The sequence below is a fragment of the Theropithecus gelada genome, chromosome 13 (assembly GCF_003255815.1).
Source record: "Theropithecus gelada isolate Dixy chromosome 13, Tgel_1.0, whole genome shotgun sequence".
In the NCBI taxonomy this organism is placed as follows: Eukaryota; Metazoa; Chordata; class Mammalia; order Primates; family Cercopithecidae; genus Theropithecus; species Theropithecus gelada.
Window position 1 is genome coordinate 19,479,512 of NC_037681.1, and position 26,075 is coordinate 19,505,586.

A 26,075-nucleotide genomic window follows, 5' to 3' on the forward strand; every position below is an offset into this window, starting at 1 on the left:
ACCCGGAGTCCCTCCCCCGCCCCACCTCCCTCCGGGCGCTGTGGCGCAGCCCGCGACTCCGAGCCCCGGGGCGGCCGGACACCCGGCAGGGCTGAGGTCCGGGCACCCGGAGGGGCGGAGGTCCGAGCCCCCGGGCGGAGAGCGGGCGGGTCCACAGGTCGCTGCGGGTCGCAGCCCCCTCCCGAGCGAGGCTTCGCGGCCCGCCCCCGGCCTCCGCTCGACCCCCCCAGCCTGACGTCAAGGGGAAGGGGGCGGAGAGCCGCGGCCGCGCTGGAGAAAGAGCCGGCGCCCGCCGTGGTGGCGCGGGGAGCCCGAGCCCAGGGGCGCGGAGCCGGGCGGGGACGGAGGGGCGGTGGCAGAGGGGCCGCGGAGGACTGGCGGGCGCGCGCGGGCAGGCGGCGACGCGGGGCAGGGGCGGACGGCGGTCGGAGCCGAACGCGAGGGCGGCGCCCGGGGACTGGAGCTGCGTGCGAGAGGTGAGCGAGGCCGGGCTTGCGAGAGGCTGGAGCCGCGGGGCCCCGGAGCCGCCGCTTTGTCCCCTTGCGTGGGCAGGGGCTGCCGGATGCGGGAGGGACAGGGGCTGGGGCGCGGGGAGCCGCGGCGGCGGAGACTCCTGTCCGCGGGGATCCTGCCTGCGCCCCGCGCGGCCGCTTCGCAGGGTCCCGGGAGCGGGACGCACAGCGCCTACAGCCTGCAGCCCCGGGGCCGCAGGGACGCGCCAGCGAGGGGCTACGGGCAGTGAGGGCTCCTCGCGCGGTCCGGTCCGCGGCCGGGATCCTCGCCAGGCTCCTGGACTGCCCTCGGCGCTCCCACCCCCGATGGAAAGTTTGGGGCGGGCTTGGAGCGAGGCCGATGTTGTGGGATCGGATTTCCCTGCCGCGGCCCCCCGCCCGCCCGCCCGCCCGCCCGCCCGTTCCGCTGGGGAGGCGGGTTGTCCCGGAAAGCCAGGCCCCCGGGCCGAGCCGGGCCGCGCTGTCCCCGGCTGGAGCGCTCGCCCTGCAGGGAGCGCCGCGGTCCACGTCTGGCCGCTCGGGGTGGGCGAGGGTGTGGGGCGCCTCGCCTGGAGCCAGCACCCCTCCTCCCAGCCCCCTCCCCCTGGCTGCCCGTTTGCTCGCCCTGGGGGAGCTGCGGGTGGGCGCACCGCTGCCGAGCGGATCCTCGGAGCACGCCGCGGGGTGCAGCCCGATCCTCGGGTAAGGAGCCGAGATGGGGCCGGGGGCGTTTTGCGGGGCTGGGCTGGGGCGCAGCCCCCGCCCCCCACCCTCCCGCGCCGGGGCTCTGGGCCGACAGGGGGCGTCCGCAGGCCGGGCTCGCCACGCTCCCCGCGCCGCCGCTTTGTTTGCGTTCAAATCCCTGGAGCTGGGGGAGGGGAGAACCCGGGGGGACCCGGGACGGGGTCTTGGCAGGGACCCTTTGTTTGGGGGTGAGCAGGTCCCCAGCTTCTGCGTCTCCGTCCCCGGCACGGGAAGGCTGGAGCGGGGGAAGCCAGTCCCGCTGGCCCGCCCAGGCCAGGGTCCCTGGGGCGCAGTCCCCGAGTTGGGAAGGTTCGTCAGAGCCGCGGGAGCGCAGCGGGTGCCGGCCGTGCGCGGCGTGTTGCCAGCGGCCGGGGTGGGGGAAGCCCCTCACGTCCCTGCCCCTCCTTCCCCCCACCGCCCGCGCGCGCCGCCGGAGTCCCCGACTCGACCCGAGCTCGCTGCCCCCGCCGCCCCTCCGCCAGAGGGCTGGTGTCTCGGAGGAGGCAGCGCGAGGAACAGGATGAGGCCCTGGTCATTTCCACGCCCATCCCACCCACTTCCTGCCTCCCTCTTGGGCAACAAAGGGGCCTCGGGAAGCTGGGCCCCTTCGCTCCCGGCCCTGCTCCCACTCCTGCCCTGCTGATGTGGAACGGGGTTTGGGGTTCTGCCGGGCTATTGTCTGCGCTGGGGAAGGGGACAGGCCGGGACAGGGACCTCCGCCCGCAGCCGGCCGCACCAGGTCTCCCTGTGGGGCTTTCCCGACCGCCTACCCCACCGCATGCCCCCGTCGCCCTAAGGAGTTTTCCTCCCAGAATTAGGTGTTGACGGGGTCCGGAGCCCCAGTGGCTGCAAGGCCTTCTGCCTGAGATTCTTTCAAGAAACTCTCAAATCTCTTAGGCCTGAGTGTGTATGTCGGGGGGGGGGGTCCCCTTTTTTCTCAAATGACTTCCGGTTGTGCAGAGGTAGTGGGGGGTCTGGAGGCCAGGGAGGGCTTCCCGGAGCCTGTTTAGCCTGCAGCCGACTCAACTCCTCCCCGCTTCCCAGGGAGACCCGTGGTCTTTTAGGCAGAGGCCAAGTGTGGGGACTTAGGTCCACCTCCAAAGAGAAGGGGAAGGAGGGCACCAGGGCTCCTGGAAGGTCTGATGAGGAGTCCCGTGGCCTCTCCTGCTGCGGGCCCCTCTGGTTTGCTTTCTCTGGCTGTGATTTCTGACCATGTCTTTTCCCTCAGCAGGACAGCTGGCCTGAAGCTCAGAGCGGGGGCTTGCGCCATGGCCCCACACTGGGCTGTCTGGCTGCTGGCAGCAAGGCTGTGGGGCCTGGGCATTGGGGCTGAGGTGTGGTGGAACCTTGTGCCGCGGAAGACAGTGTCTTCTGGGGGTGAGTGCCTGGAGGGGTGAGGAGGAAGTGGGGACAGGCTGTTGAGGAGTTGCCCGCCTTTATTCTGATGTGTGTGGCACAGCTTTCTAAGAAACTCGAGTGATCCCAGGGTCCAAGAACAGGCAGTGCAGGTTGGGACCTGGGGTTAGCCTCCTCTGGGGGAGCTCTGTCCAACTCCCCACCCCAGACTGCCTGCCCAGGTGTGCGAGGGAGAACCTTCTGCCTCGCCCTCTCCACACCTCACTTCTTGAATTGTCACTGGCGCTGGGAGCCTAAAGAGAAACTGGAACCGGGATAAATACAAACTGGAGGCTCTCTCCCCTGGCTCCCCAGGGCCCCCCTAAGAACTCCTACTGCCCTGTAGTCATCATACCCTCTGGTGGCCCTGGAAGGGTGTGTGTATGTGCACATGCTCACATGGTTGCCTGGGCACAGTGGGGACCCAGCAGTGCCCCGTGTGCACACACCCGTGTGAAAGGTGATGTCAGGTGTTTGTATCAGCCGTGCGCTCTGGGGACCTGGGATGAGCTCACCTCCCACAGGCTCCACCCGGGTGCCAGTGAAGCCCTGCCATGCTGGCCTGTGTCTGGAGCCATCGTTGCCTCCAGAGACTAAGGCTGGTTTGGGGGGACCCTGAGGACAGGTCGGCAGCCATGTTTGGCAGCTGATATAGGAATCACGTGACTATATAAATGTCATGGTGCCCTGAATGCCGGGTGGTAGCAAGACTTCCCAGGCCCCAGCCCCATCTCCGCTCTCTGAGCCTCTAGTTTCTCTGGACCTCCCTGGCCTGGCTCACAGCCCAGCTCCCCTCCTGCCACCCCCGCCTGTCCTAGTGGCCTGCTGTGCTCGCATCTCTGGCAGCCTGGATTGGGGTCCTCCTGGAGTGAAGGGTTTCCTGAGGCAGGGAGTACTCATAGCCATCTGTGCCTCCTGCCCTGCTGGACTCTGATAGAGGCAGCGGGCAGCAGGGCAAAGAAGGAAGCAGCAGCCGAGGAAGTGAGGGTGGGGTGGGGGTGCCCAGCCCAGCCCTGTGGCCGGAGGTGCCATTGACCCTGAGAGCAAGAGCCATCAGTCTGATGGCTTCCTCTGGCCGGAAGCTGTGGCTGAGATACCCTTCCTTCCGCCCAGCAGCCTGGATTTGCCTCCTCGCAGCCTGGGAAAGGCTAGGGAGGCCCGGGTGGAGCTGTCAGGGCCAAAGGCTGTTTCAAAAGTGTCCTTTATTGCCAATCAGGGGGTTTGGCTAGCATCTGTTTGTGGCATGGGGTGGTGGCTCTCATGGAGGAAGACTGAGGGTTGTCGAGCCCCAGGGGTCCTGCCCATCAGCAGCCACGCTTACCCCTGCAGAGCTGGCCACGGTAGTGCGGCGGTTCTCCCAGACGGGCATCCAGGACTTCCTGACGCTGACGCTGACGGAGCAGACTGGGCTTCTGTACGTGGGGGCCCGAGAGGCCCTGTTTGCTTTCAGCATGGAGGCCCTGGAGCTGCAAGGAGTGGTGAGAGGTGGGGCAGCGGGAGGCAGGCAGGCCTGCCAGAGGGCAAGGTGCAGAGGGGCTGTGCTTGGCCAGGTGGTCCCTCAGCCTGGCGGCCCCCACAGAAGTGCTGCCGCTGGGCATCTGGGACCTGCCCTCTGGTTGGGGTCAGCATGCGCCATTCCTCTTCTCTCTGGCACTTACTGAATTCTGTGTAGTGGGGTGGTTTGGGGCTTCCATTCTGTACTGAAGGAAGCCCCCAGAGAATAGGGCCCATGCCTCTGCGCTGGGCGTCCCTGTGTTGCTGCTGCAGGCTGTGCATGTAACACGTGCTCAGTGCGTACCTGTGACGTGGCTGACGTCCCCTTCCCTGTCCGCAGATCTCCTGGGAGGCCCCTGCGGAGAAGAAGACTGAGTGTATCCAGAAAGGGAAGAACAACCAGGTGGGTGCTTGGACGCTGCTCCTGGTGCTGCCTTCACCCCAGGGCGTCTCCTCCCATTCTGGGCCTCACGCTCTCACTAACCGGACATCTTTCTGCCCCCAGACCGAGTGCTTCAACTTCATCCGCTTCCTGCAGCCATACAATGCCTCCCACCTGTACACCTGTGGCACCTATGCTTTCCAGCCCAAGTGCACCTACATCGTGAGTGCTGCCCTCCCATCTCGGTGTCCCCAGTCCCCCGCCCTCCTCGCCCTTCTCTGGACTCTTGGATGTGGCCCCCAGGGCCCCGCCCTTGAGCATCTCCTCATCACCTCTCTCTGTCCCTAGAACATGCTCACCTTCACTTTGGAGCGTGGAGAGTTTGAAGATGGGAAGGGCAAGTGTCCCTATGACCCAGCTAAGGGCCACACTGGCCTCCTTGTGGGTGAGTGGCTGCCCCCCATGCAGGCTGGGTGAATCCTTGGGGCTTGGTTCCACTTGGGGCTGTGTTGGCCAGATGTGTCCATATCTCATGTACGGTCTGTAGCTGACTGCTGTCTCCCATAGATGGTGAGCTGTACTCGGCCACACTCAACAACTTTCTGGGCACGGAACCCATTATCCTGCGTAACATGGGGCCGCACCACTCCATGAAGACAGAGTACCTGGCCTTTTGGCTCAACGGTGAGCCCCCGGGGGGCCTGTGGGAGCCATGGGTGGGAGGCCCCCCAGGGCCCAGCGCCTCCCTGCTGACCTCCTCCCCTTCCCACAGAACCTCACTTTGTAGGCTCTGCCTATGTACCTGAGAGTGTGGGCAGCTTCACGGGGGACGACGACAAGGTCTACTTCTTCTTCAGGGAGAGGGCGGTGGAGTCTGACTGCTATGCTGAGCAGGTGGTGGCTCGTGTGGCCCGCGTCTGCAAGGTACCAAGTCTCACAGCAGTGGGCCCTGGGAGCCCTGCTGGCCCGGCGGGGCTGACCGGCAGTGTCCCCTTGCCGTCTGCCAGGGCGATATGGGGGGCGCGCGGACCCTGCAGAAGAAGTGGACCACGTTCCTGAAGGCGCGGCTGGCGTGCTCTGCCCCGGACTGGCAGCTCTACTTCAACCAGCTGCAGGCGGTGCACACCCTGCAGGACACCTCCTGGCACAACACCACCTTCTTTGGGGTTTTTCAAGCGCGGTGGTGAGTTGGCCAGGGCTCCTGCAGAGTGGGGAGGAGCTGGGGTTCAGATCAGGGATGGTGCATGGGTGGGAACCTGGACCGGGCCTCAGTGGCAGTCCAGGAAGCCAGGTGTCCAGAAGCCAAGGAGAATGCTGGCACCTGCCCCTTTCCGAGCTGCCTGTGAACAGGCAGGGCCCTATGCCAGGTGGCACTTTTGAGCTGCCAGGGCATTCTGGTACCCATGGCTGTTTTGTGCTGGGCCTTGCCTTCCTGCTGCTTGCCCTGAGCTGGGGTGGGAAGGGGATAAGGTGGGTACCTGACCCTGGGCTCCCTCTCACTGCGACAGGGGTGACATGTACCTGTCGGCCGTCTGTGAGTACCAGCTGGAAGAGATCCAGCGGGTGTTTGAGGGCCCCTACAAGGAGTACCGGGAGCAAGCCCAGAAGTGGGGCCGCTACACCGACCCTGTACCCAGCCCTCGGCCTGGCTCGGTGAGTGCTGGGGCAGGGATGCGTCTCCCCACCTAGCTGCGGTGCCATCCCACCCTGCTGATGGCCTGCCCCCCATACCCTGCCCCCAGTGCATTAACAACTGGCACCGGCGCCACGGTTACACCAGCTCCCTGGAGCTGCCCGACAACACCCTCAACTTCATCAAGAAGCACCCGCTGATGGAGGAGCAGGTGGGGCCTCGGTGGAGCCGCCCCCTGCTCGTGAAGAAGGGCACCAACTTCACCCACCTGGTGGCCGACCGGGTTACAGGACTTGATGGAGCCACCTATACAGTGCTGTTCATTGGCACAGGTGGGTGCATGGGTATGCAGGCATGGCTGCTCAAGGCTGGGCAGAAGCCTGTGTGCCCAGGGCAGGGAGATTTGGAGCTGCCCCACAGCCCTGTGCCCTGTCATTTACACCTTCCCTTCTGCACCCCTCAGGAGATGGCTGGCTGCTCAAGGCCGTGAGCCTGGGGCCCTGGGTTCACCTGATTGAAGAGCTGCAGCTGTTTGACCAGGAGCCCATGGGAAGCCTGGTGCTGTCTCAGAGCAAGGTAGTGAGTTGGGCCCTATCTGCCACTGTCCCCAGCGCTGTCCTTCTCACTCTGTCTGTCCGGCTGCTTCTCCCAGTTGGGCCTACATGCTTGGCCAGTGCAGAGTTAGGAACACACACACGCGTGGACGTACACCTTGCCTAACCTGGGGTGGGTTCCTGGAAACGAGAATGAAAACAGAAGGGAATCTGCGCTGCACGGAGCCATTATATACAGCCAGGTCACGAGGCCGCACTCCCAGCATCAAGCCTTGTAACTACTCCCATGTTTCCTTCAGACCCTCCAAGCTGTGCTGTGGTCCTGGCTCTGGCCTCTTCCCTGACCATGCCCCTGTGACCAGACCTCCCAGGCTGTGAGATGTTTATGATGCCTTCACCATGGTGGTTTCCTTCCAGCCCCCAGTTGCTCTCTGGTCCCAGCCCTCCATGTCCAGGACTGTTTCCCTGAAGTGCTTGCATTATATCCTTGTGCAATACTCCTTTTGGTTTCTTTTGAGACGGAGTCTCACTCTGTCACCCAGGCTGAAGTGCAGTGATGCGATCTCAGTGCACTGCAACCTCCACCTCCCAGGTTGAAGCTATTCTCCTGCCTCAGCCTCCTGAGTAGCTGGGATTGATTACAGGTGCCTGCCACCACGCCCAGCTAAAGGTTTTTTGTTGTTGTTGTTGTTGAGATGGAGTCTCACTCTGTCGCCCAGGCTGGAGTGCAGTGGCGTGATCTCAGCTGATTGCAACCTCCACCTCCCGGGTTCAAGCAATTCTGCCTCAGCCTCCCAAGTAACTGGGACTACAGGCACATGCCACCATGCCCGGCTCATTTTTGTATCTTTAGTAGAGACAAGGTTTTACCATGTTGGCCAGACTGGTCTTGAACTCCTAACCTCAAGTTGGAGATTTGCCCACCTCAGCCTCCCAAAGTGCTTGGATTCCAGGCATGACCTGCTGTGCCCAGTTGCCTTGTGCAATACTCTTGTGGCATGTTTGCTACACCTCCTGAACTTTGATTTGTTTGCCTTTTACCACCTATTGTGACTCAAAATTGTCCCCCAGAACATGGAATAATGGCAGAAAGAAAGTGTGTGGTTGAAGAAACACACAGATTGGCATCCACTGTTGAAACAGGAAAACATCTTATGTTATGCTGCTGCTGTCGTGAGGGCTGATGGGCCTTGAGAGAAATGTATTCCCGCACTATGTGTGTGAGTGTGTATGATTATACTTTTTGGCCTCACAGCCCCATCATCCCTTTCTAATAAGGTCACGTCTCTAAGGGGCTTAGGATTGCATCTGGCCTGCGTAAGCCCTTTGCGTTCTGCAGTTCTTAGAGTTCCCTTTTCAGCACTACAGCTCTGCCTTGTTCCCTTGTTCCTCCTTCTGGTGCCCCCTCCTGTGCCCCCTGCAGAAGTCCAAGCTGTCCCCGTGCTGCGTTCTGGTCCGGCCACCCCTCCCACGGTGTGGCCCTGGCTGACCCCCCTTCTGTGCCCCGCTTCTCTCGCAGAAGCTGCTCTTTGCCGGCTCCCGCTCTCAGCTGGTGCAGCTGCCCCTGGCCGACTGCATGAAGTACCGCTCCTGTGCAGACTGTGTCCTCGCCCGGGACCCCTATTGCGCCTGGAGCGTCAACACCAGCCGCTGTGTGGCCGTGAGTGGCCACTCTGGGTGAGTTGGGCTCTACATAGACCAGGACCAGCAGGGACTCAGGGTGGTTGGAGCCAGGCTGCTGATGTACCCTCCATCCCCTACCAGATCTCTGCTGATCCAGCACGTGATGATCTCAGACACTTCAGGCATCTGCAACCTCCGAGGCAGTAAGAAAGGTGAGCTTTTTCATTCCCCTCGCATCGGGCTGAGCCCTGGACCAGAGCTGGAGTTTCTGTTCTCCTCTTCCCTAGCCCTGCTTTCCTGTACTAACATGCACTCTCTTTTTCTCTGCCACTACAGTCAGGCCCACTCCCAAAAACATCACGGTGGTGGCGGGCACAGACCTGGTGCTGCCCTGCCACCTCTCCTCCAACTTGGCCCATGCCCGCTGGACCTTTGGGGGCCGGGACCTGCCTGCGGAACAGCCCGGCTCTTTCCTCTACGATGCCCGGCTCCAGGCCCTAGTTGTGATGGCCGCCCAGCCCCGCCACGCTGGGGCCTACCACTGCTTTTCAGAGGAGCAGGGGGCGCGGCTAGCTGCTGAAGGCTACCTTGTGGCTGTTGTGGCAGGCCCGTCGGTGACCTTGGAGGCCCGGGCCCCCCTGGAAAACCTGGGGCTGGTGTGGCTGGCGGTGGTGGCCCTGGGGGCCGTGTGCCTGGTGCTGCTGCTGCTGGTGCTGTCACTGCGCCGGCGGCTGCGGGAAGAGCTGGAGAAAGGGGCCAAGGCTACTGAGAGGACCCTGGTGTACCCCCTGGAGCTGCCCAAGGAGCCTACCAGTCCCCCCTTCCGGCCCTGTCCTGAACCAGATGAGAAACTTTGGGATCCTGTCGGTTACTACTATTCAGATGGCTCCCTTAAGATAGTACCTGGGCATGCCCGGTGCCAGCCCGGGGGGGGGCCCCCCTCGCCACCTCCAGGCATCCCAGGCCAGCCTCTGCCTTCTCCAACTCGGCTTCACTTGGGGGGTGGGCGGAACTCAAATGCCAATGGTTACGTGCGCTTACAACTAGGAGGGGAGGACCGGGGAGGGCTCGGGCACCCCCTGCCTGAGCTTGCGGATGAACTGAGACGCAAACTGCAGCAGCGCCAGCCACTGCCCGACTCCAACCCCGAGGAGTCATCAGTATGAGGGGAAACCCCCACCGCGTCGGCGGGAAGCGTGGGAGGTGTAGCTCCTACTTTTGCACAGGCACCAGCTACCTCAGGGACATGGCATGGGCACCTGCTCTGTCTGGGACGGATACTGCCCAGCACCCACCCGGCCATGAGGACCTGCTCTGCTCAGCACGGGCACTGCCACTTGGTGTGGCTCACCAGGGCACCAGCCTCGCAGGAGGCATCTTCCTCTCTGTGAATCACAGACACGCGGGACCCCAGCCGCCAAAACTTTTCAAGGCAGAAATGTCAAGATGTGTGTTTGTCTGTATTTGCACGTGTGTTTGTGTGTGTATGTGTGTGTGTGCACGTGCGTGCGCGCTTGTGGCATAGCCTTCCTGTTTCTGTCAAGTCTTCCCTTGGCCTGGGTCCTCCTGGTGAGTCATTGGAGCTATGAAGGGGAAGGGGTCGTATCACTTTGCCTCTCCTACCCCCACTGTCCCGAATGTCGGGCAGCGATGTACATATGGGGGTGGGGTGGGCAGGGTGCTGTGCCCCTTCAGGGGGAGTGCAGGGCTCGGGGTGGGCCTAGTCCTGCTCCTAGGGCTGTGAATGTTTTCAGGGTGGGGGGAGGGAGATGGAGCCTCCTGTGTGTTTTGGGGGAAGGGTGGGTGGGGCCTCCCACTTGGCCCTGGGGTTCAGTGGTATTTTATACTTGCCTTCTTCCTGTACAGGGCTGGGAAAGGCTGTGTGAGGGGAGAGAGGGTGGGACTGCTGTGGATAATGGCATACTCTCTTCCAGCCCTAGGAGGGGGGCTCCCAACGGTGTAACTTATTGTGTCCCCGCGTATTTATTTGTTGTAAATATTTGAGTATTTTTATATTGACAAATAAAATGGAGAAAATGAAACGATTTCTGTGATGGGGCTAAGATGTTTGGGCTAAAGCCCTCCTGGGTACCGAGAGGGAAAGCTCTCTGGGTGGACGGAGGCTGGACGGGGCCTCCCCCACAGTCCCAGGGCGGCCACCACTTTTGTGGTCCCTGCCTGCCTGCCTGTGGGAGGGAACAGCCCAGCTCCAGTGTTTTCCCACAGTGGTGGCTGCGGCGCTGGGAACCAGACCATGGCCACAGCCCCTTGGGAGCCAGCTTTGGCTTCTGGCCAGGAGAAGTCAGGGCACTGGGAGTCCAGGGGAAAAGCGGAGTTGGGGGGCGGGGGTGCCTTCCCAGAACTCAGGACGGTTAGTGGGAGTGAGGGGCCGAAGGAGTGGAAGGTCGTGGAGATGAGATCGTTGTTTGTGTGAGGATGGGGTTCTCAACCCCCTTAGGGGAGGAGAAATGGCTTCCAGCCTTCTACCCACCAGGAATGCTAGGGTCTTCAGTGCCCCAACTAGGGGGGGAAGGAATTTATACCCAGTGTGCACCAGACCACCGTCCTGGAGAGGGACTGGCACAGAACCCAACCTGCATTCTGTTGCTCGTGCACCCTTTCTAAACCAGTCAGGCGGTGGAAGTGAGGTCTCCCCTGTACACTTGATCGTGGCTTGAGCAGGCAGCTGCCTGGGTTTTAACTGGGAATTGAGAAGGCTGGGGTCCGCCGAGGAGCACGCTGCGCGGGTGCACGGTCTGCAGACGGCCGCCCACAGGGTTTTGATCGTGAAGACCGATTCGGTAAACTCGGCGCCCACTGTGGGGCCAGGGGGTTCTACACAAACCAAGGCCCTGCCCCTGCCCTCGAGGTGGAGTTACAGGCAGGACAAGTTGTGGCCACCTGCCCCTTGCTGGAGTTGTAAGGAAGAGCGGGGTACGGGGACCAGGCCTTTCCAGCCGTCACTTTGCCGCTGCCTCGGGGGCAGTCGGCCTTGGCCCGGGGTGGTGCCAGGAAGAGGGGGTAAAGACCGCGGAGCGCGCCCCGGCACGGCGGCTCACGCCTGTAATCCCAGCACTCCGGGAGGCCGAGGCGGGCGGATCACGAGGTCAAGAGATCGAGACCATCCTGGCTAACACGGTGAAACCCCGTCTCTACTAAAAATACAAAAAATTAGCCAGGCGTGGTGGCGGGCGCTTGTAGTCCCAGCTACTCAGGAGTATGACGCAGGAGAATCTCTTGAACCCGGGAAGCGGAGGCTGCAGTGATCCGAGATCGCGCCACTGCACGCCAGCCTGGGTGACAGAGCCAGACTCGGTCTCAAAAAAAAAAAAAGAGACCGCAGAGCGTGTGGCGCCTCCCTGCCCTAGCGGCCCGGCGGGACTAGGGGCGGTAAAGAGAGGAGCCAGAGAGGTCGCTGGAGGGCTGGGTCATGGCGAAGGTAACTGGAAAGCTCCCGACCGGACCCAGCCGCCTCATCCCCACACCCGGCAAGGCCAGGCGGCCTAAAGGCGCTCCCGCGGCGCGCCGCTCCCGGAACCCAGCGCCTCCGCTTAGCCTCTGACGCCCTCGCGCGGCCGCCTCGGGGCATGGCCCGGCGCAACAAGCCCCGCCCTACCTCTGCAATTGGTTCTCGAGCTAAGGCCTAGGCGTTTGATTGGTCGGTTTTGGCGAGGAGGCGGGACTAGGACGACAGCCGCGGACGCCAAGCAGCCAGATCCGGGACGCGGGGCGGGCCCTGCGTCCGCCCCTCCCGCCGAGGCCGCGCGTGAGACCCGGGGCAGGTCGGCTGGCGCCGGGGCCGTGATGGCGACGCCGCGGCCCTGCGCGGATGGGCCCTGCTGCTCGCAGCCCAGCGCGGTGCTCGGCGTACAGCAGACGCTGGAGGAGATGGACTTCGAGAGGGGTGAGGCAGCCGCGCGGCCCTGGTGGCTCTCCCCAGGCCCCGGCCCAAGGAGGAGGCGCGGGGCCGAGGAGAGGCGGGTGAACTGGGCCCCGAGAGCTTGGGGCCTGGTGCGGGAGGGCGGGCGGGACTCGTGGTTCCCGCGTACTGAGAGCCTGCCAGGGCCTCTCACTAGCTCAGCCAGCAGACACCTGTTTCGCGGGCGGCGGGGAGGCCGAGACACTGGTTTCCATAACCCTCCCGAGTGGCGGGGGACGACCTCCCCTGGGAGACGCAAGCCTGCTCAGGGGTGGGAGAGAGGGGCCGGGGGGCAGAATCTGCACCTGGGGCATTGCACCCCCCTGAGGGGCTGCAGGCCTGGGGGCTGCGCGGTGAAGGAGGGCACTGGCCCTTGTTTGGCCCTGGGTGCCAGGCAGCCTGCATGCTTTAGAGATGGCAAGAACTTCGCACGGGCATCCTTCGAGGCAGGGCACGGTATCTCATCTGTGGGACCCAGAGAGGTAACACGTTTGGCCCAGATTATACAGAGATTATGGTGGCAATAGGAACGGAGGAAGGCGGGAAAGCAAGGTGCTTCTTCTGAGTGTTGGGAACCATTGTGCTACTGTGCTGTGTCGTCTACACGTGCGGATGCAGCCCTCGATTGCCACTGCTGTGCAAGCTTTCTCATGGAACCCTTCCTTTACCATGGTTCTGGCACCTGCCCACTTCCCTCCGCCCCTCCGACCACTGTCCTCTGCACTGCTGAAGTGGTTGCCTCAGAGGGTCTTTCCGCTCCCACGATTGCCCTCCTACAGGGTTTTCTACTCTCACATAGCAGCCAGAGCGGCTTTTTGAATATTAGAAATCAGATCATTCCTTGTTATGGCCTACAAAGCTCTGTAGACCCACCCCTGCCGCCTCTACTTCTCTCCCTCATTTTATTTCTCGTGCTTTTCTTCTCCCAATCACTACGCCGCAGCCACACTAGTCTTGTTTTGGTGTCTCAAATATGCAAGACCTTTTCCTGAGTGAAGGCCATTGGACTTGTCCCGTCTCTTTCGAATGAACTTCCTACAACCGTTAAGCTAGCTGATGCTTTTCTTCAGATCCCAGCTCCAATGCCATCTCCTCAGAAACCCTCCCTAAACACCGTAGTTCTCAACTGGGGACAGTTCTGCCCTTTAAGGGACTTGGGGAATGTCTGGAGACATCTTGGGTTGTCACAGGCGGGAGGGTGCTACAGGTGTGTAGTAGGTAGAGACAAGAGATGCTATATACATGGTACAACGCACAGGACAGCTCCCTACAGTAATCATCCGGCCCATAAATGTCAATAGTGCTGTTAAGAAGTAAACATTGCGTTATCCAAAGTTAGGCCAGTTACTCTGATGTATCCATCATCTTGCTTGTTTGTTTTGTTTTTTTGAGACAGAATCTCCCTCTTTTGTTCAGGCTGGGGAGCAGTAGCGCAATCTTGGCTCACTGCAACCTCCGCCTCCTGGGTTCAAGTGCTGCTTCTGCTCTCCTGAGTATCTGGGATTACAGGCGTGTGCTACCATGCCCGGCTAGTTTTTGTATTTTTAGTAAAGACGGGTTTCACCATATAGGTCAGGCTGGTCTCAGAACTCCTGACCTCATGATCCGCCCGCCTTGGCCTCCCAAAGTGCTGGGATTACAGGCGTGAACCACCGCGCCCGGCATCTTGCTTTCATAAAAACCAATTTTTACTGCAAACAATTTCCTCATTTTTTTTGTGAAGACAAACAAATACATTCTTTAAAACATTAATGGCAAGAGTGTGTTTGATAAGCCAATTTTAGGTACTTTTGTCACCAATAAAAGAAACTGTGTGAGATTTGTGGATCCACTTCACTAGAGATTTGTTAATCTGCTTCGCTGTAGTAACCCTTTTACTGCCCATATGTATCCCATAACATTGTGTTGTAAAACTCATATATGCAATAAAATTTTTTTTTTTTTTTTTTTTTGAGACGGAGTCTCGCTCTGTCGCCCAGGCTGGAGTGCAGTGGCCGGATCTCGGCTCACTGCAAGCTCCGCCTCCCGGGTTCACGCCATTCTCCTGCCTCAGCCTCCCAAGTAGCTGGGACTACAGGCGCCCGCCACCTCGCCCGGCTAGTTTTTTGTATTTTTTAGTAGAGACGGGGTTTCACCGTGTTAGCCAGGATGGTCTCGATCTCTTGACCTCGTGATCCGCCCGTCTCGGCCTCCCAAAGTGCTGGGATTACAGGCTTGAGCCACCACGCCCGGCCGCAATAAAATTTTTAAAAGTAAAAACAAAAAGGCCGGACGCGGTGGCTCAAGCCTGTAATCCCAGCACTTTGGGAGGCCGAGGCGGGCGGATCACGAGGTCAGGAGATCGAGACCATCCTGGCTAACCCGGTGAAACCCCGTCTCTACTGAAAAATACAAAAAACTAGCCGGGCGAGGTGGCAGGTGCCTGTAGTCCCAGCTGCTCGGGAGGCTGAGGTAGGAGAATGGCGTAAACCCAGGAGACGGAGCTTGCAGTGAGCTGAGATCCGGCCACTGCACTCCAGCCTGGGTGACAGAGCGAGACTCCGTCTCAAAAAAAAAAAAAAAAACAAAAAACAAAAAAAGACTATCTTAAAAGAAAAGGTACATGTTCTTGGTTGGGAAGACTTAATAACATAGGAATATCACCTCTCCTACAAATAATATTAACTTTAATACATTTTATAAAAATTTACTTTTTTTTTGAGACTGAGTTTTGCTCTTGTCATCCAGGCTGGAGTGCAGTGGCGCAATCTCGGCTCACTGCAACCTCTGCCTCCCAGGTTCAAGTGATTTTCCTCCCTCAGCCCTACCGAGTGGCTGGGATTACAGGTGCCTGCCACCACGCCTGGCTAATTTTGTGTTTTTAGTAGAGACGAGATTTCACCATGTTGGCCAGGCTGGTCTCAAACTCCTGACCTCAGGTGATCCACCCACCTTGGCCTCCCAAAGTGCTGGGATTACAGGCGTGAGCCACTGTGCTTAGCCTTTACAATCTTACATTATTTTGTTTGCTTACTGATTTATTATCTATTTCCTACATGTGGAAAAGATGCTTATCTATTTTGTTTTGTGGACTTTTTTTATTTTTAATTTTTTTCAGAGACAAGGTCTCACTATGTTGCTTAGGCTGGTCTTGGATTCCTGGTCTCAAGCGATCCTCCTTCCTCAGCCTCCCAAAATGATGAGGATTATAGGCATGAGCCACCATGCCCAGCCTGTTGTGTGAATTTTTTGTTTTTTCAAGTCATACCGACTTTCTGGGTTTATTTTCCTTTCCATTTTATTGTGCCTGTATGTATTATGCCTCTTCTCCCATTGTATCCAGTTCCTCTGTCTCTTTTTTTTTTTGAGATGGAGTCTCAAGAAAAACAGCCACTGCTTCCTGGGTTCAAGCAGTTCTGCCTCAGCCTCCCGAGTAGCTGGGATTACAGGCACCCACCACCATGCCCGGGTAATTTTTTTGTATATTTAGTAGAGATGGGGTTTTACCATGTTTGCCAGGCTAGTCTTGAACTCCTGACCTCAAGTGATCTGCCCGCCTCGGCCTCCCAAAGTGCCGGGATTACAGGCGTGAGCCACCGCACCCAGCCTTTTTTGAACTTCTATTAGATATATGTTGGTACATTGTCTTCCATGTTTCTTTACCACTCTTTAATATTTTTCTGCAACACAACAAAAAAACCCCATAGGCCAATATCCCTAATGAACATAGATTAAAAAATCCTCAATAAAAATAGTATCAAACCGAATTTAGTGGCACATTAAAAATATCATTGACTGGCCGGGTGTGGTGGCTCACGCCTGTAATCCTAGCACTTTGGGAGGCTGAGGTGGGTGGATCACAAGGTCAGGAGTTTGAGACCAGCCGGGCCAAGATGGTGAAACCCCGTCTCTACTAAAAATATAAAAATGATCCGGGCTTGGGCCGGGCGCGGTGGCTCACGCCTTAATTCCAGCACTTTGGGAGGCCGAGACGGGCGGATCACAAGGTCAGGAGATCGAGACCATCCTGACTAACACGGTGAAACCCCGTCTCTACTAAAAATACAAAAAAATTAGCCGGACGTGATGGCAGGCGCCTGTAGTCCCAGCTACTCGGGAGGCTGAGGCAGGAGAATGGCGTGAACCCGGGAGGTGGAGCTTGCAGTGAGCTGAGAATCCACTACTGCACTCCAGCCTGGGAGACAGAGCGAGACTCCACCTCAAAAAAAAAAAAAAAAAAAAAAAGTTATCCGGGCTTGGTGGCCTGTGCCTGTAATCCCAGCTACTAAGGAGGTTGAGGCAGGACAATCACTTGAACCTGGGAGGTGGAGCTTGCAGTGAGCCAAGATTGTGCCACTGCACTCCAGCCTGGCGACAGAGCGAGACTCCGTCTCAAAGAAGAAAAAAAAAGATATATATATACATATGTATATATAAGTCACCATAATATTTTTCTGTTTATCATTTTGTACTACATTTTGGGTGAATTCCAAATCACGAATTCTCTTTGACTGGGTCTGCAGTACTCTTTGACCCATCTATTGTTGCTTTGTTTCAGTGAGTCTGTTTTTTAATTTATCAGCTTTCCTGTTTCAGATCTGGCCGTTTTGTTTTTCCTCATGTTCTGTTGATTTGTGGATTCTATCCCTTTGTCTCTGTGAACGCCTTCAATGTTGTTGTTAAAAGGCCTTTTTTGGATTGCGCAATAATGGCTCACTTTGGAGGCGTGTTCCCACTTGCATTTGCTGCTTGTTGTCTGTGGCCACGCCACCCTGAACTCCCCGAATCCCCCTCATCTCACCTGTATTTGCTGATTGTCTCTTAGGGCAGCAGATTGCTTCTTGTTTTGCGACTTTCAGTCTTTGTGCTCACCAGGGAGATTCTCTTCTGTGGGAGATTGTCACACTGTCTCGGCAGCTTCTGGAGGCGTCATTACATATATTTATTTTATTTTATTTTATTTTATTTATTTATTTATTTTGAAACGGAGTCTCGCTCTGTCGCCCAGACTGGAGTGCAGTGGCGCAGTCTCGGCTCACTGAAAGCTCCGCCTCCCGGGTTCCCACCATTCTCCTGCCTCAGCCACCCGAGTAGCTGGGACCACAGGCGCCGCCACCTCGCCCGGCTAATTTTTTGTATTTTTAGTAGAGACGGGTTTTCACCATGTTAGCCAGGATGGTCTCGATCTCCTGACCTCATGATCCGCCCGCCTTGGCCTCCCAAAGTGCTGGGATTACAGGCATGAGCCACCGCGCCCGGCCGATATTTTTAAAAAGTTGTTTCTGGCCGGGCACAGTGGCTCACGCCTGTAATCCCAGCACTTTGGGAGGCCGAGGGAGGTGGATCACTTGAGGTCAGGAGTTCAAGACCAGCCTAACCAACATGGTAAAACCCTGTCTCTACCAAAAATACAAAAAATTAGCCGGGCGTATTGGTGGGTGCCTGTAATCCCAGCCCGACCTGAATTTCACTCTAGATCCAAACATTTTAAACATTACTTCATCCAGCACTGCTGTGTTAGAAGTGGGATGGAGATGTCTGTGTCCACCCAGTTCTACTGTCCTCATGAGACGTGCCCCTGTCTGTCTTGTTCACAGCTAAGTCACCAGCATTCAGAACAAACCTCAACACAGAGGAGGTGCTCGGTTGGTATTTGTTGAAGGGATGAATATTCTTCACTTTATAGACAAGAAAACTGAGGTCACGAGGCAGAGCAAGCACTGAAACTCCCAGTCATCAGCATCATTCGGTCCTTTGGTTGACTTTCTGCAGGAATCTGGTCGGCAGCCCTGAATGGAGACCTGGGCCGAGTGAAGCATTTAATCCAGAAGGCTGAGGACCCGAGTCAGCCCGACTCAGCCGGCTACACTGCACTGGTGAGCTAAAGAGGAGCACAGGGTCAGGAGACAGAAGCGTTAACTCAGGAGACACCTGCTCTATGAGGAGGGGGATCAATGGTTAACTTTTACCTCCTCCCTCCCTTTCTTCTCTTCCAGCAAAATTTCTCTTTTTAAGCATCATGTGAACCTGGATTTTTTAAATTAGTGTGAGAGCTTTACATCAGTGATTTAGGTTTTGTTTTGTTTTGTTTTGAGATGCAGTCTCGCTCTGTTACCCAGGTTGGAGTACAGTGACGCGATCTCAGCTCACTGCAACCTCCGCCTCCCAGGTTCAAGCGATTCTCCTGGCCTCAGCCTCCCGAGTAGCTGGGACTACGGTACTTGCCACCACATCCAGCTAATTTTTGTATTTTTAGTACAGATGGGTTTTCACCATGTTGGCCAGGCTGGTCTCGAACTCCTGACTTCAGGTGATCCACCTGCCTCAGCTTCCCAAAGTGCTGGGATTATAGATGTGAGCCACTGCACCCAGTCAATGATTTAGTTTTATTTTCGTAACAATTCTGTGAGATAGGAATGATCATTTTCCCCATTTTTCAGTTGAATAAACTCAGGTTAGGCATGCAGAAGCTTGCCCAGGTCACACGACTGCTGGGGGTGGAACCTGAGATGACTCCAGGCCCCTCACTGCAGGGGGGGCATGCTCTCACCTCTCCACCACCATTGTCCCCTGCCTGGCTTCTCCCATCTGATCTCGGTCTCTGTTCCCTGCAGCACTATGCCAGCCGCAATGGGCACTATGCTGTGTGCCAATTCCTGCTGGAAAACGGAGCTAAGTGTGATGCCCAGACCCACGGGGGTGCCACTGCTCTGCACCGAGCCAGCTACTGCGGGCACACTGAAATCGCACGGCTCCTGCTATCACATGGGTCCAACCCCAGGGTGGTGGATGACGACGGCATGACCAGTCTGCATAAGGTGGGCCCATTCCCCCTTCCACAAATGTTGTTTCCTTGAAGTGATAACATGTTCATGTAGAAAACATGGGGAAAACAGGAAATCAGAGAGAAGACAATTAAAATCATTTGTAATCCCCTTGCTCATCTGTCATCACTTTAGGACTAATGGGTAATTCTCCAGCCTTTTTTTCTGAGCGTGTAAATTAAAATGTACTGTGGCGCTTTAGTTTTCTTTCCCTTAGAGACATGGCAGGCAGCCTTCTCCATATAGTTTTCTGAAACTCCTGTCCCTGTAGTCCACTTGCTGTATGTTGGCTGGAGTGATCATTTAATTAAACTCTTTTCTAGCTGGAAATACCTACACATGGTGAACAATCTGAAGAGTCAACAAGGGCATGCCATGAAAGCGAGGCTCCCTCCCACCCAGCTCCTCATCCCTCAGCCTTCTAGGCCCATCCTTTGAGGCATTCACTTTACCGATTGTTTTTCCTTTTTTGTGAGGAATGGGGTCTCACTGTGTTGCCCAGGCTGGTCTCAGACTCCTGGGCTCAACTGATCCTCCTGCCTCTGCCGCCCTAAGTGCTGAGATTGCAGATGTGAGTTACCCTGCTCGGCCACTTTACTGAGTTTGCAGGCACCTTTGAAAGGTGGTCTGTGCATGTGTGGCATATGTGTGTAAATCATATATGTGTGTAAATCTAGTCCCCTCTTGCCCCTTTGATTTTCTCCTGGAGCGATGGTTTAAAGCAGTTCTGCTCATGCCACGCCCCCACTTGGAGTCCTTGAGGCTTTGCTTTCTCCAGGTCTGTGAGTTATTGTGAAGGTTTCCTGGGGTTCGCTCCTGCTCCCTTCTCCAGTTTTTTTTTTTTTTAATTTTTTTTTTTGTCTTTTTTGTCTTTTTTCCCACCCCTCCAGTTTTCTCCTGAGCTCTTATCCCCTGGTGTGTTGCACTCAGAGGCCCTACTAATCATTTTTCTTTTTTCTTCTTCTTCTTTTTTTTTTTTTTTTTAAGACAGGCTCTCGCTCTGTCACCCAGGTTGGAGTGCAGTGGCATGATTACAGCCCACTGCAGCCCCGACTTCCTGGGCTTGAGTGATCCTCCCACCTCAGCCTCCTGAGTAGCTGGGACTATACATGCCTGCACCACCATGACCGGCTATTTTATTTTATTTTATTTTAGAGACAGGGTCTCACTTTTTCACCCAGGCTGGAGTACACTGGCACGATCACAGCTCACTTGTAGCCTCGACCTCCTGGGCTCAAGCAATGCTCCCACCTCAGCCTCCCAAGTAGCTGGCACTACAGGCACATGCCACCATGCCTGGCTAATTTTTGTAAAAACAGCTTCACCACATTGCCCAGGCTTTTAAAATAATCATTATTAGTAGTAGAGACAGAGTCTGTCACTATCCTCGACTCCTGAGCCCAAGCAGTCCTCCCAAAGTGTTGGGATTACAGGTGTGAGCTACCACATCCAGCCATTTTAATTTTCTGGAACCTACTACTCTGTCCCCCTAGAGCCATATGTAATGACTTATCCCCTGTCTGGGTACCTCTGCCCTCGCGTTTTTTATCTGACTTGTTTCTACCCTTTTTGTGGATCTCGGCTTATATATCACACCCCGCGAGAGCCTTTCCTGATCCCTAGACATTGGATGTATGCCTAGCTGTACGTACCATGGACTCAACTTTTCCTAATTCCTCTACCCCTGGAATACCCTGTGTGGGGTCTGCGTGTCTCAGTAGAAACAGCTGGGGCTTTGTCCAGTTTAAATTGTTGTAGCTGGGCTGGGCGCAAAGCTCACACCTGGAATCCCAGCACTTTGGGAGGCCACGGCAGGCCGACTGCTTGAGTCCAGGAGTTCGAGGCCAGCCTGGGCAACGTGGCAAAACCCATCTCTACTAACAATACAAAAATTAGGCCGGGCATGGTAGCTCACACCTGTAATCCCAGCACTTTGGGAGGCTGAGGCGGGCAGATCATCTGAGGTCAGGAGTTCAAGACCAGCGTGGCCAACATGGAGAAACCCCGTCTCCACTAAAAATACAAAATTAGGCAGGTGTGGTAGCACGTGCATGTAATCACAGCTACTCGGGAGGCTGAAGCAGGAGAATCACTTGAACCCGGGAGGCGGAGGTTGCAGTGGGCCGAGACTGCACCCTTGCACTCCAGCCTGGGCAACAAGAGCGAAACTCCGTCTCAAAAAAAAAAAAAAAAAAAAAAGGCCAGGTGTAGTGGCACACACCTGTAATTCCAGCTACTTGGGAGACTGAGGCATGAGAATCACTTGAATCCGGGGGGTGGAGGCTCTAGTGAGCTGAGATCGTGCCACTGGGCTCCAGCCTGGGTGACACAGAGATATCCCGTCTCAAAAAAAAAACAAAAAAACATTGCAGGCTTAGCACTTAGCACAGGTGCCCAGTGAATACATGCTGAGTGAACAGCTGAATGTTGGGTTTTTTTTTAAATCCTTGCCAATTGGATAGACAGATTGTTCTTAATGATGTTGCTCAGACATTTTACTGCTACAACTCACATGACGGATGTAAACAGCCAGGATGCTGTTGGGGGTATACCTGGCTGGTGTTACCGTAGTTAGGTGCATCTCCGTCCCTTTTTCTGTCACGCAGATAATGCAAATGTGAGATATGTGCATTTTTCTTTATTATGTTTTTGCTTTTGTTTTGTTTTGTTTTGTTTTTTTGAGATAGAGTCTCCTGTTGCCCAGGCTGGAGTGCAGTGGCACAATCTCAGCTCACTGCAACCTCTGCCTCCCGGGTTCAGGTGATTCTCCTGCCTCAGCCTCTCAAGTAGCTGGGATTACAGGCACGCACCACCATGCCGGGTTAATTTTTTGTATTTTTAGTAGAGACAGAGTTTCACCGTATTGGCTAGGCTGGTCTCGAACTCCTGACCTCAGGTGATCCACCTGCCTCGGCCTCCCAAAGTTCTGGGATTACAGGCATGAGCCACAGCACCCGGCCTGTGTATGTGTCTTTTAAAACAATTCGCAAACATTCATATTTTATTTTTTGTAAACATTATTTGGGATGCATCTCACAACTGCTGACAACATCCCACTGCCTGAATTAAGGCAGCAGAATTGAGAGCTTTGTGTCTACTCAGGAGGACCAGCTGAGTAAAGATTTGGATTCAAATTTGGGAGGGTGGTTGCCACTAGTGTTAATTTTGATACCTCTCAAAAGCCCCTGGAGTCTATCAATTTGTCTGTTGGGAGGAGTAGGAAATCATAGTGGTTCACAGAGTTATTAAGAGTCCAGGCAAACCTGGTTTAGAATCTCAGGTGGCCACGTTAGCCCTGTGGCTTTGGGCAAGCCATTTATTAAGCCTAAATTTCTTTGGGCCGGGCGCGGTGGCTCAAGCCTGTAATCCCAGCACTTTGGGAGGCCGAGACGGGCGGATCACGAGGTCAGGAGATCGAGACCATCCTGGTGAACACACTGAAACCCTGTCTCTACTAAAAAATACAAAAAAACTAGCCGGGCGAGGTGGCGGGCGCCTGTAGTCCCAGCTACTCGGGAGGCTGAGGCAGGAGAATGGCGTAAACCCGGGAGGCGGAGCTTGCAGTGAGCTGAGATCCGGCCACTGCACTCCAGCCTGGGCGACAGAGCCAGACTCCATCTCAAAAAAAAAAAAAAAAAAAAAAATTTCTTCATCTGTAAAATGGGAATAATGATGATTCTTGCCTGTGAGGGCTATTGTGAAAGTTAAATAAGATAATCTATGTAGATCAACTTAACTCTATTATTTTTTGGAGGAGGTAGGTTAGAAACTGGCATCCGGATTGGGGTTTCTACCTTAGAAGAAGAGAACACAGGAAACTAGGCCTCAGTCTTTCCCTGCCTGTCTCAGAATTTCCTGTCCAGGAACTTTGGCTCATGCCGTTAATCCCAGCACTTTGGGAGGCTGAGGTGGGAGGATAGCTTGAGTCCAGGAGCTCGAGACCGGCCTGGGCAACATGGCAAGACCCTGTCTCTATTTATTTTTATTTTTATTTTTTGAGATGGAGTCTCGCTTTGTCGCCCAGGCTGGAGTGCAGTGGCATGATCTCGGCTCACTGCAACCTCTGCCTCCCAGGTTCAAGCGATTCTCATGCCTCAGCCTCGCGAGTAGCTGGGATGACAAGCACATGCCACCACGCCTGGCTAATTTCTGTATTTTTAGTAGAGGTGAGGTCTCACCATGTTGGCCAGGCTAGTCTCGAACTCCTGACCTCAAGTGATCTGCCCACCTCAGCCTCCCAAAGTGGGATTACAGGCATGAGCCACTGCACCCGCCCTGTCTCTATTTTTAAAAATTCAAAATAAATAATTTTTTAAAAAAAGTTTAGCTAAGTGTAGTGGTGCCCGCCTGTAATCTCATGTAATCTCAGCTGCTTGGGAGGCTGGGGCAGGAGGATCGTTTGAGCTCAGGAGTTGCAGACTACAATGAGCTATAATGGCACTACTGAACTCCAGCCTGGCCAACAGAGTGAGACCCTGTCTCTCAAACGCAAACTACTGACCTCCAGCCTGGCCAACAGAGTGAGACCCTGTCTCTAAAACGCAAAGTAAAAATTAAAAAATACAAGAAAATAAATGAATAAAAGTTCCTAAAGGGTGGGGGCCATGTCTGGTGCCTCCTGTGCCCACAGTGCACAGCACCCTGTAGGTGATGTGTGCAGGCTTGTGAGCGATGCCTGGAGATACAAGGTGCTGTATTCGTTTTTAATGTGTAGGTCTGGCCAAAGACAGTTCGAAAAGGACACAAGAAAGAAAAACTCAGGCTAACTGTGAGAATGGCACTGGGATACTCCACAGATCAGTATAAAGTCATTGGGATTTGGTAGGAATTAGAAGAAATCTACTCAAACAGCCGTGTCTCTGTTTCCATGAGGCCTCTTTTTTTTTTTTTTTTTGAGTTGGAGTCTCGCTCTGTTGGCCAGGCTGGAGTGTAATGGCGTGATCTCGGCTCACTGCAAACTCCGCCTCCCGAGTTCAAGTGATTCTCTTGCCTCAGTCTCCTGAGTAGCTGGGATTACAGGCACGTGCCACCACACTCGGCTGATTTTTGTATTTTTAGTAAAGATGGGGTTTCACCATGTCAGGCTGGTCTCGAACTCCTGACCTAGTGATCCGCCTACCTCGGCCTCCCAAAGTGCTGGGATTACAGGCGTGAGCCACCGCACCCCGAGAGGCCTCTTTTTTAGAAGGAAGAAGGCCCTGAAAGTGGAACAAGAAGGAGCAGAGCCCAGTGCGGGGTATGCCCTTTGATTCTAGCCTTTCTCTCCACAGGCTGCTGAGAGGGGTCACGGGGACATCTGCTCCCTCCTCCTGCAACACAGCCCAGCCCTGAAGGCCGTCCGGGACCGAAAGGCACGGCTAGCATGTGACCTGCTGCCCTGCAACAGTGACCTGCGGGACCTGCTGTCCAGCTGAGCCGCCACCCTGTCTCCAGCTGCCTTTAAAGGGTACACAGACCAGTTCTCCATGCCCCTGCCTTGGTCAGCATCCATGCTGCTGGGCAGGGAAATGAGGCCAGACGACCCAGGAAGAGCCCCAGTCTGGTCACTCTGGAAGCGAGGGAGTAGATCTGGTGTGGCTAAAAGTGTTTAAGCCTGGGCAGATGATCATATTCTAAATTAGTTCGTATGAGACATCTATTCATTTGGAGAAAAATAAAGTTATATCCTTACCTCATCCCACACACAAAGATAAATTACAAGATTAAATATCTAAATATAAAAACACAAAACTATGTAAGTATTAGAAGAAAATAGGGACTATGTGAGAAGCTGCTTTCTAGCTGAATGTCCTTGGGAAAAGTCACTTCAGCTGTCTGCCCCTCTGTTTCCTCTTCTGTACAGGGAGTGGTTATCACAGGGCCTGCCTCAGAGTCGCTGTGGGACGAGGTGAGTGCGCACGGGGGAGCCCTCGAGACAGGGCCTGGCACGTGGCAGGCAGCCTGAGGGAGGCCCGCTTCCCCAGCGCCTCATCAGCACTTTGCTCATATACCATGATTCCATTCGTTGCGACAGTCCCACAGGAGAAAAGTGCTGTTTCGTTTTTCGTTGCTGGCTACAGTGAGGTTGAGCGCCTGTGTCTGCTGTGAGCCGCCTGCCCATGCCAGTTTCAGAAATGCTGCTTCGTCACAGGAGAGTTTCTGTTCTAGATCCTGATTCTTTGTTCTATAGATGTACATTTAATTGTTTCCCTTTTTGTCTTTTATGCTCTGTTTCTTGATGTCCATTCATGGGGATTGGTACAGTCACTGTAGATGGCAGTTTGACAGTATCTATTTAAATTTAAATGAGCAGAGCCAATACTTTGATTTCTGTGTAGCTATTAGAGAGATGTTCTTCCATGGTTACAAAGATGTTTATTTACAGGAGCATTTACAAATATGTGCATTGGAGCATGGAGTGCAACGTTAAAAAAGAGAGAGAACCACCGGGCGCGGTGGTTCACGCCTGTAATCCCAGCACTTTGGGAGGCCGAGACGGGCGGATCACGAGGTCAGGAGATCCAGACCATCCTGGCTAACACGGTAAAACCCCGTCTCTACTAAAAATACAGAAAAATTAGCCGGGCGTGGTGGCGGGCGCCTGTAGTCCCAGCTACTCGGGAGGCTGAGGCAGGAGAATGGTGGGAACCCGGGAGGCGGAGTTTGCAGTGAGCCGAGATCGTGCTACTCACTCCAGCCTGGGCGACACAGCGAGAGTCCGTCTCAAAAAAAAAAAAGACAGAGAGAACCGACTCCTTCTGATAGGGAGGGTGGAGTTCTGCAGATCCAAGGTCTCTGCTGTGCAGCAGAACACGGTGTGCTGACAGGAGAGCGCCGCTCGTGTCCACAGTTCTTCGCACAGAACATGCCTGTAGAATGTGATCGCCTCTCGGCCTTTTGGCTAAGATCAGGTATAAATGTATGGATCTATAAGTGGATGTAGGCCAGGAGCGATGGCTCACACCTGTAAGCCCAGCACTTTGGGAGGCCGAGGCAGGAGGATCACCTAAGGTCAGGAGGTCCAGACCATCCTGGTTAACACAGTAAAACCCTGTCTC

The 26,075-nt window shown here is 55.7% G+C and overlaps 2 protein-coding genes across 3 annotated transcripts; both read left to right on the forward strand.

The window, feature by feature from the left end:
• The first annotated feature begins 293 nt into the window (after nucleotides 1–293).
• SEMA4C (semaphorin 4C) lies at nucleotides 294–10,361 on the forward strand. 2 transcript variants are annotated; one of them, XM_025355058.1, is made up of 15 exons: nucleotides 294–476; nucleotides 2,467–2,612; nucleotides 3,960–4,108; nucleotides 4,465–4,527; nucleotides 4,630–4,728; nucleotides 4,855–4,951; nucleotides 5,074–5,190; nucleotides 5,279–5,430; nucleotides 5,514–5,689; nucleotides 6,015–6,159; nucleotides 6,249–6,471; nucleotides 6,603–6,715; nucleotides 8,213–8,370; nucleotides 8,458–8,528; nucleotides 8,653–10,361. In XM_025355058.1, exons 2-15 carry the CDS (start codon nucleotides 2,504–2,506, stop codon nucleotides 9,480–9,482), a joined length of 2,502 nt encoding a protein of 833 aa, XP_025210843.1. In that variant the 5' UTR covers nucleotides 294–476; nucleotides 2,467–2,503; the 3' UTR covers nucleotides 9,483–10,361. The 2 variants fall into 2 exon arrangements, with proteins under 2 accessions (XP_025210843.1, XP_025210844.1); XM_025355059.1 differs by lacking the exon at nucleotides 294–476 and adding an exon at nucleotides 984–1,193 and having other exon boundaries at nucleotides 2,464–2,612.
• Nucleotides 10,362–12,018: 1,657 nt separating this feature from the next.
• ANKRD39 (ankyrin repeat domain 39) lies at nucleotides 12,019–24,768 on the forward strand. Its single transcript, XM_025353971.1, has 4 exons — nucleotides 12,019–12,220; nucleotides 17,987–18,090; nucleotides 18,829–19,032; nucleotides 24,309–24,768. The coding sequence occupies exons 1-4, from the start codon at nucleotides 12,121–12,123 to the stop codon at nucleotides 24,450–24,452; spliced, it is 552 nt and encodes a 183-aa protein (XP_025209756.1). The 5' UTR covers nucleotides 12,019–12,120; the 3' UTR covers nucleotides 24,453–24,768.
• Nucleotides 24,769–26,075: the final 1,307 nt, after the last annotated feature.

Coding starts and splice junctions, on each gene's coding strand:
- ANKRD39 (XM_025353971.1), top strand. CDS start 12,121: ATGGCGACGCCGCGGCCCTGCGCGGATGGGCCCTGCTGCTCGCAGCCC. Junction 12,221..17,986: donor GGAGATGGACTTCGAGAGGG/GTGAGGCAGCCG, acceptor GACTTTCTGCAG/GAATCTGGTCGGCAGCCCTG. Junction 18,091..18,828: donor CAGCCGGCTACACTGCACTG/GTGAGCTAAAGA, acceptor TGTTCCCTGCAG/CACTATGCCAGCCGCAATGG.
- SEMA4C (XM_025355058.1), top strand. CDS start 2,504: ATGGCCCCACACTGGGCTGTCTGGCTGCTGGCAGCAAGGCTGTGGGGC. Junction 4,528..4,629: donor AGAAAGGGAAGAACAACCAG/GTGGGTGCTTGG, acceptor TTCTGCCCCCAG/ACCGAGTGCTTCAACTTCAT. Junction 5,191..5,278: donor CCTGGCCTTTTGGCTCAACG/GTGAGCCCCCGG, acceptor CCCTTCCCACAG/AACCTCACTTTGTAGGCTCT.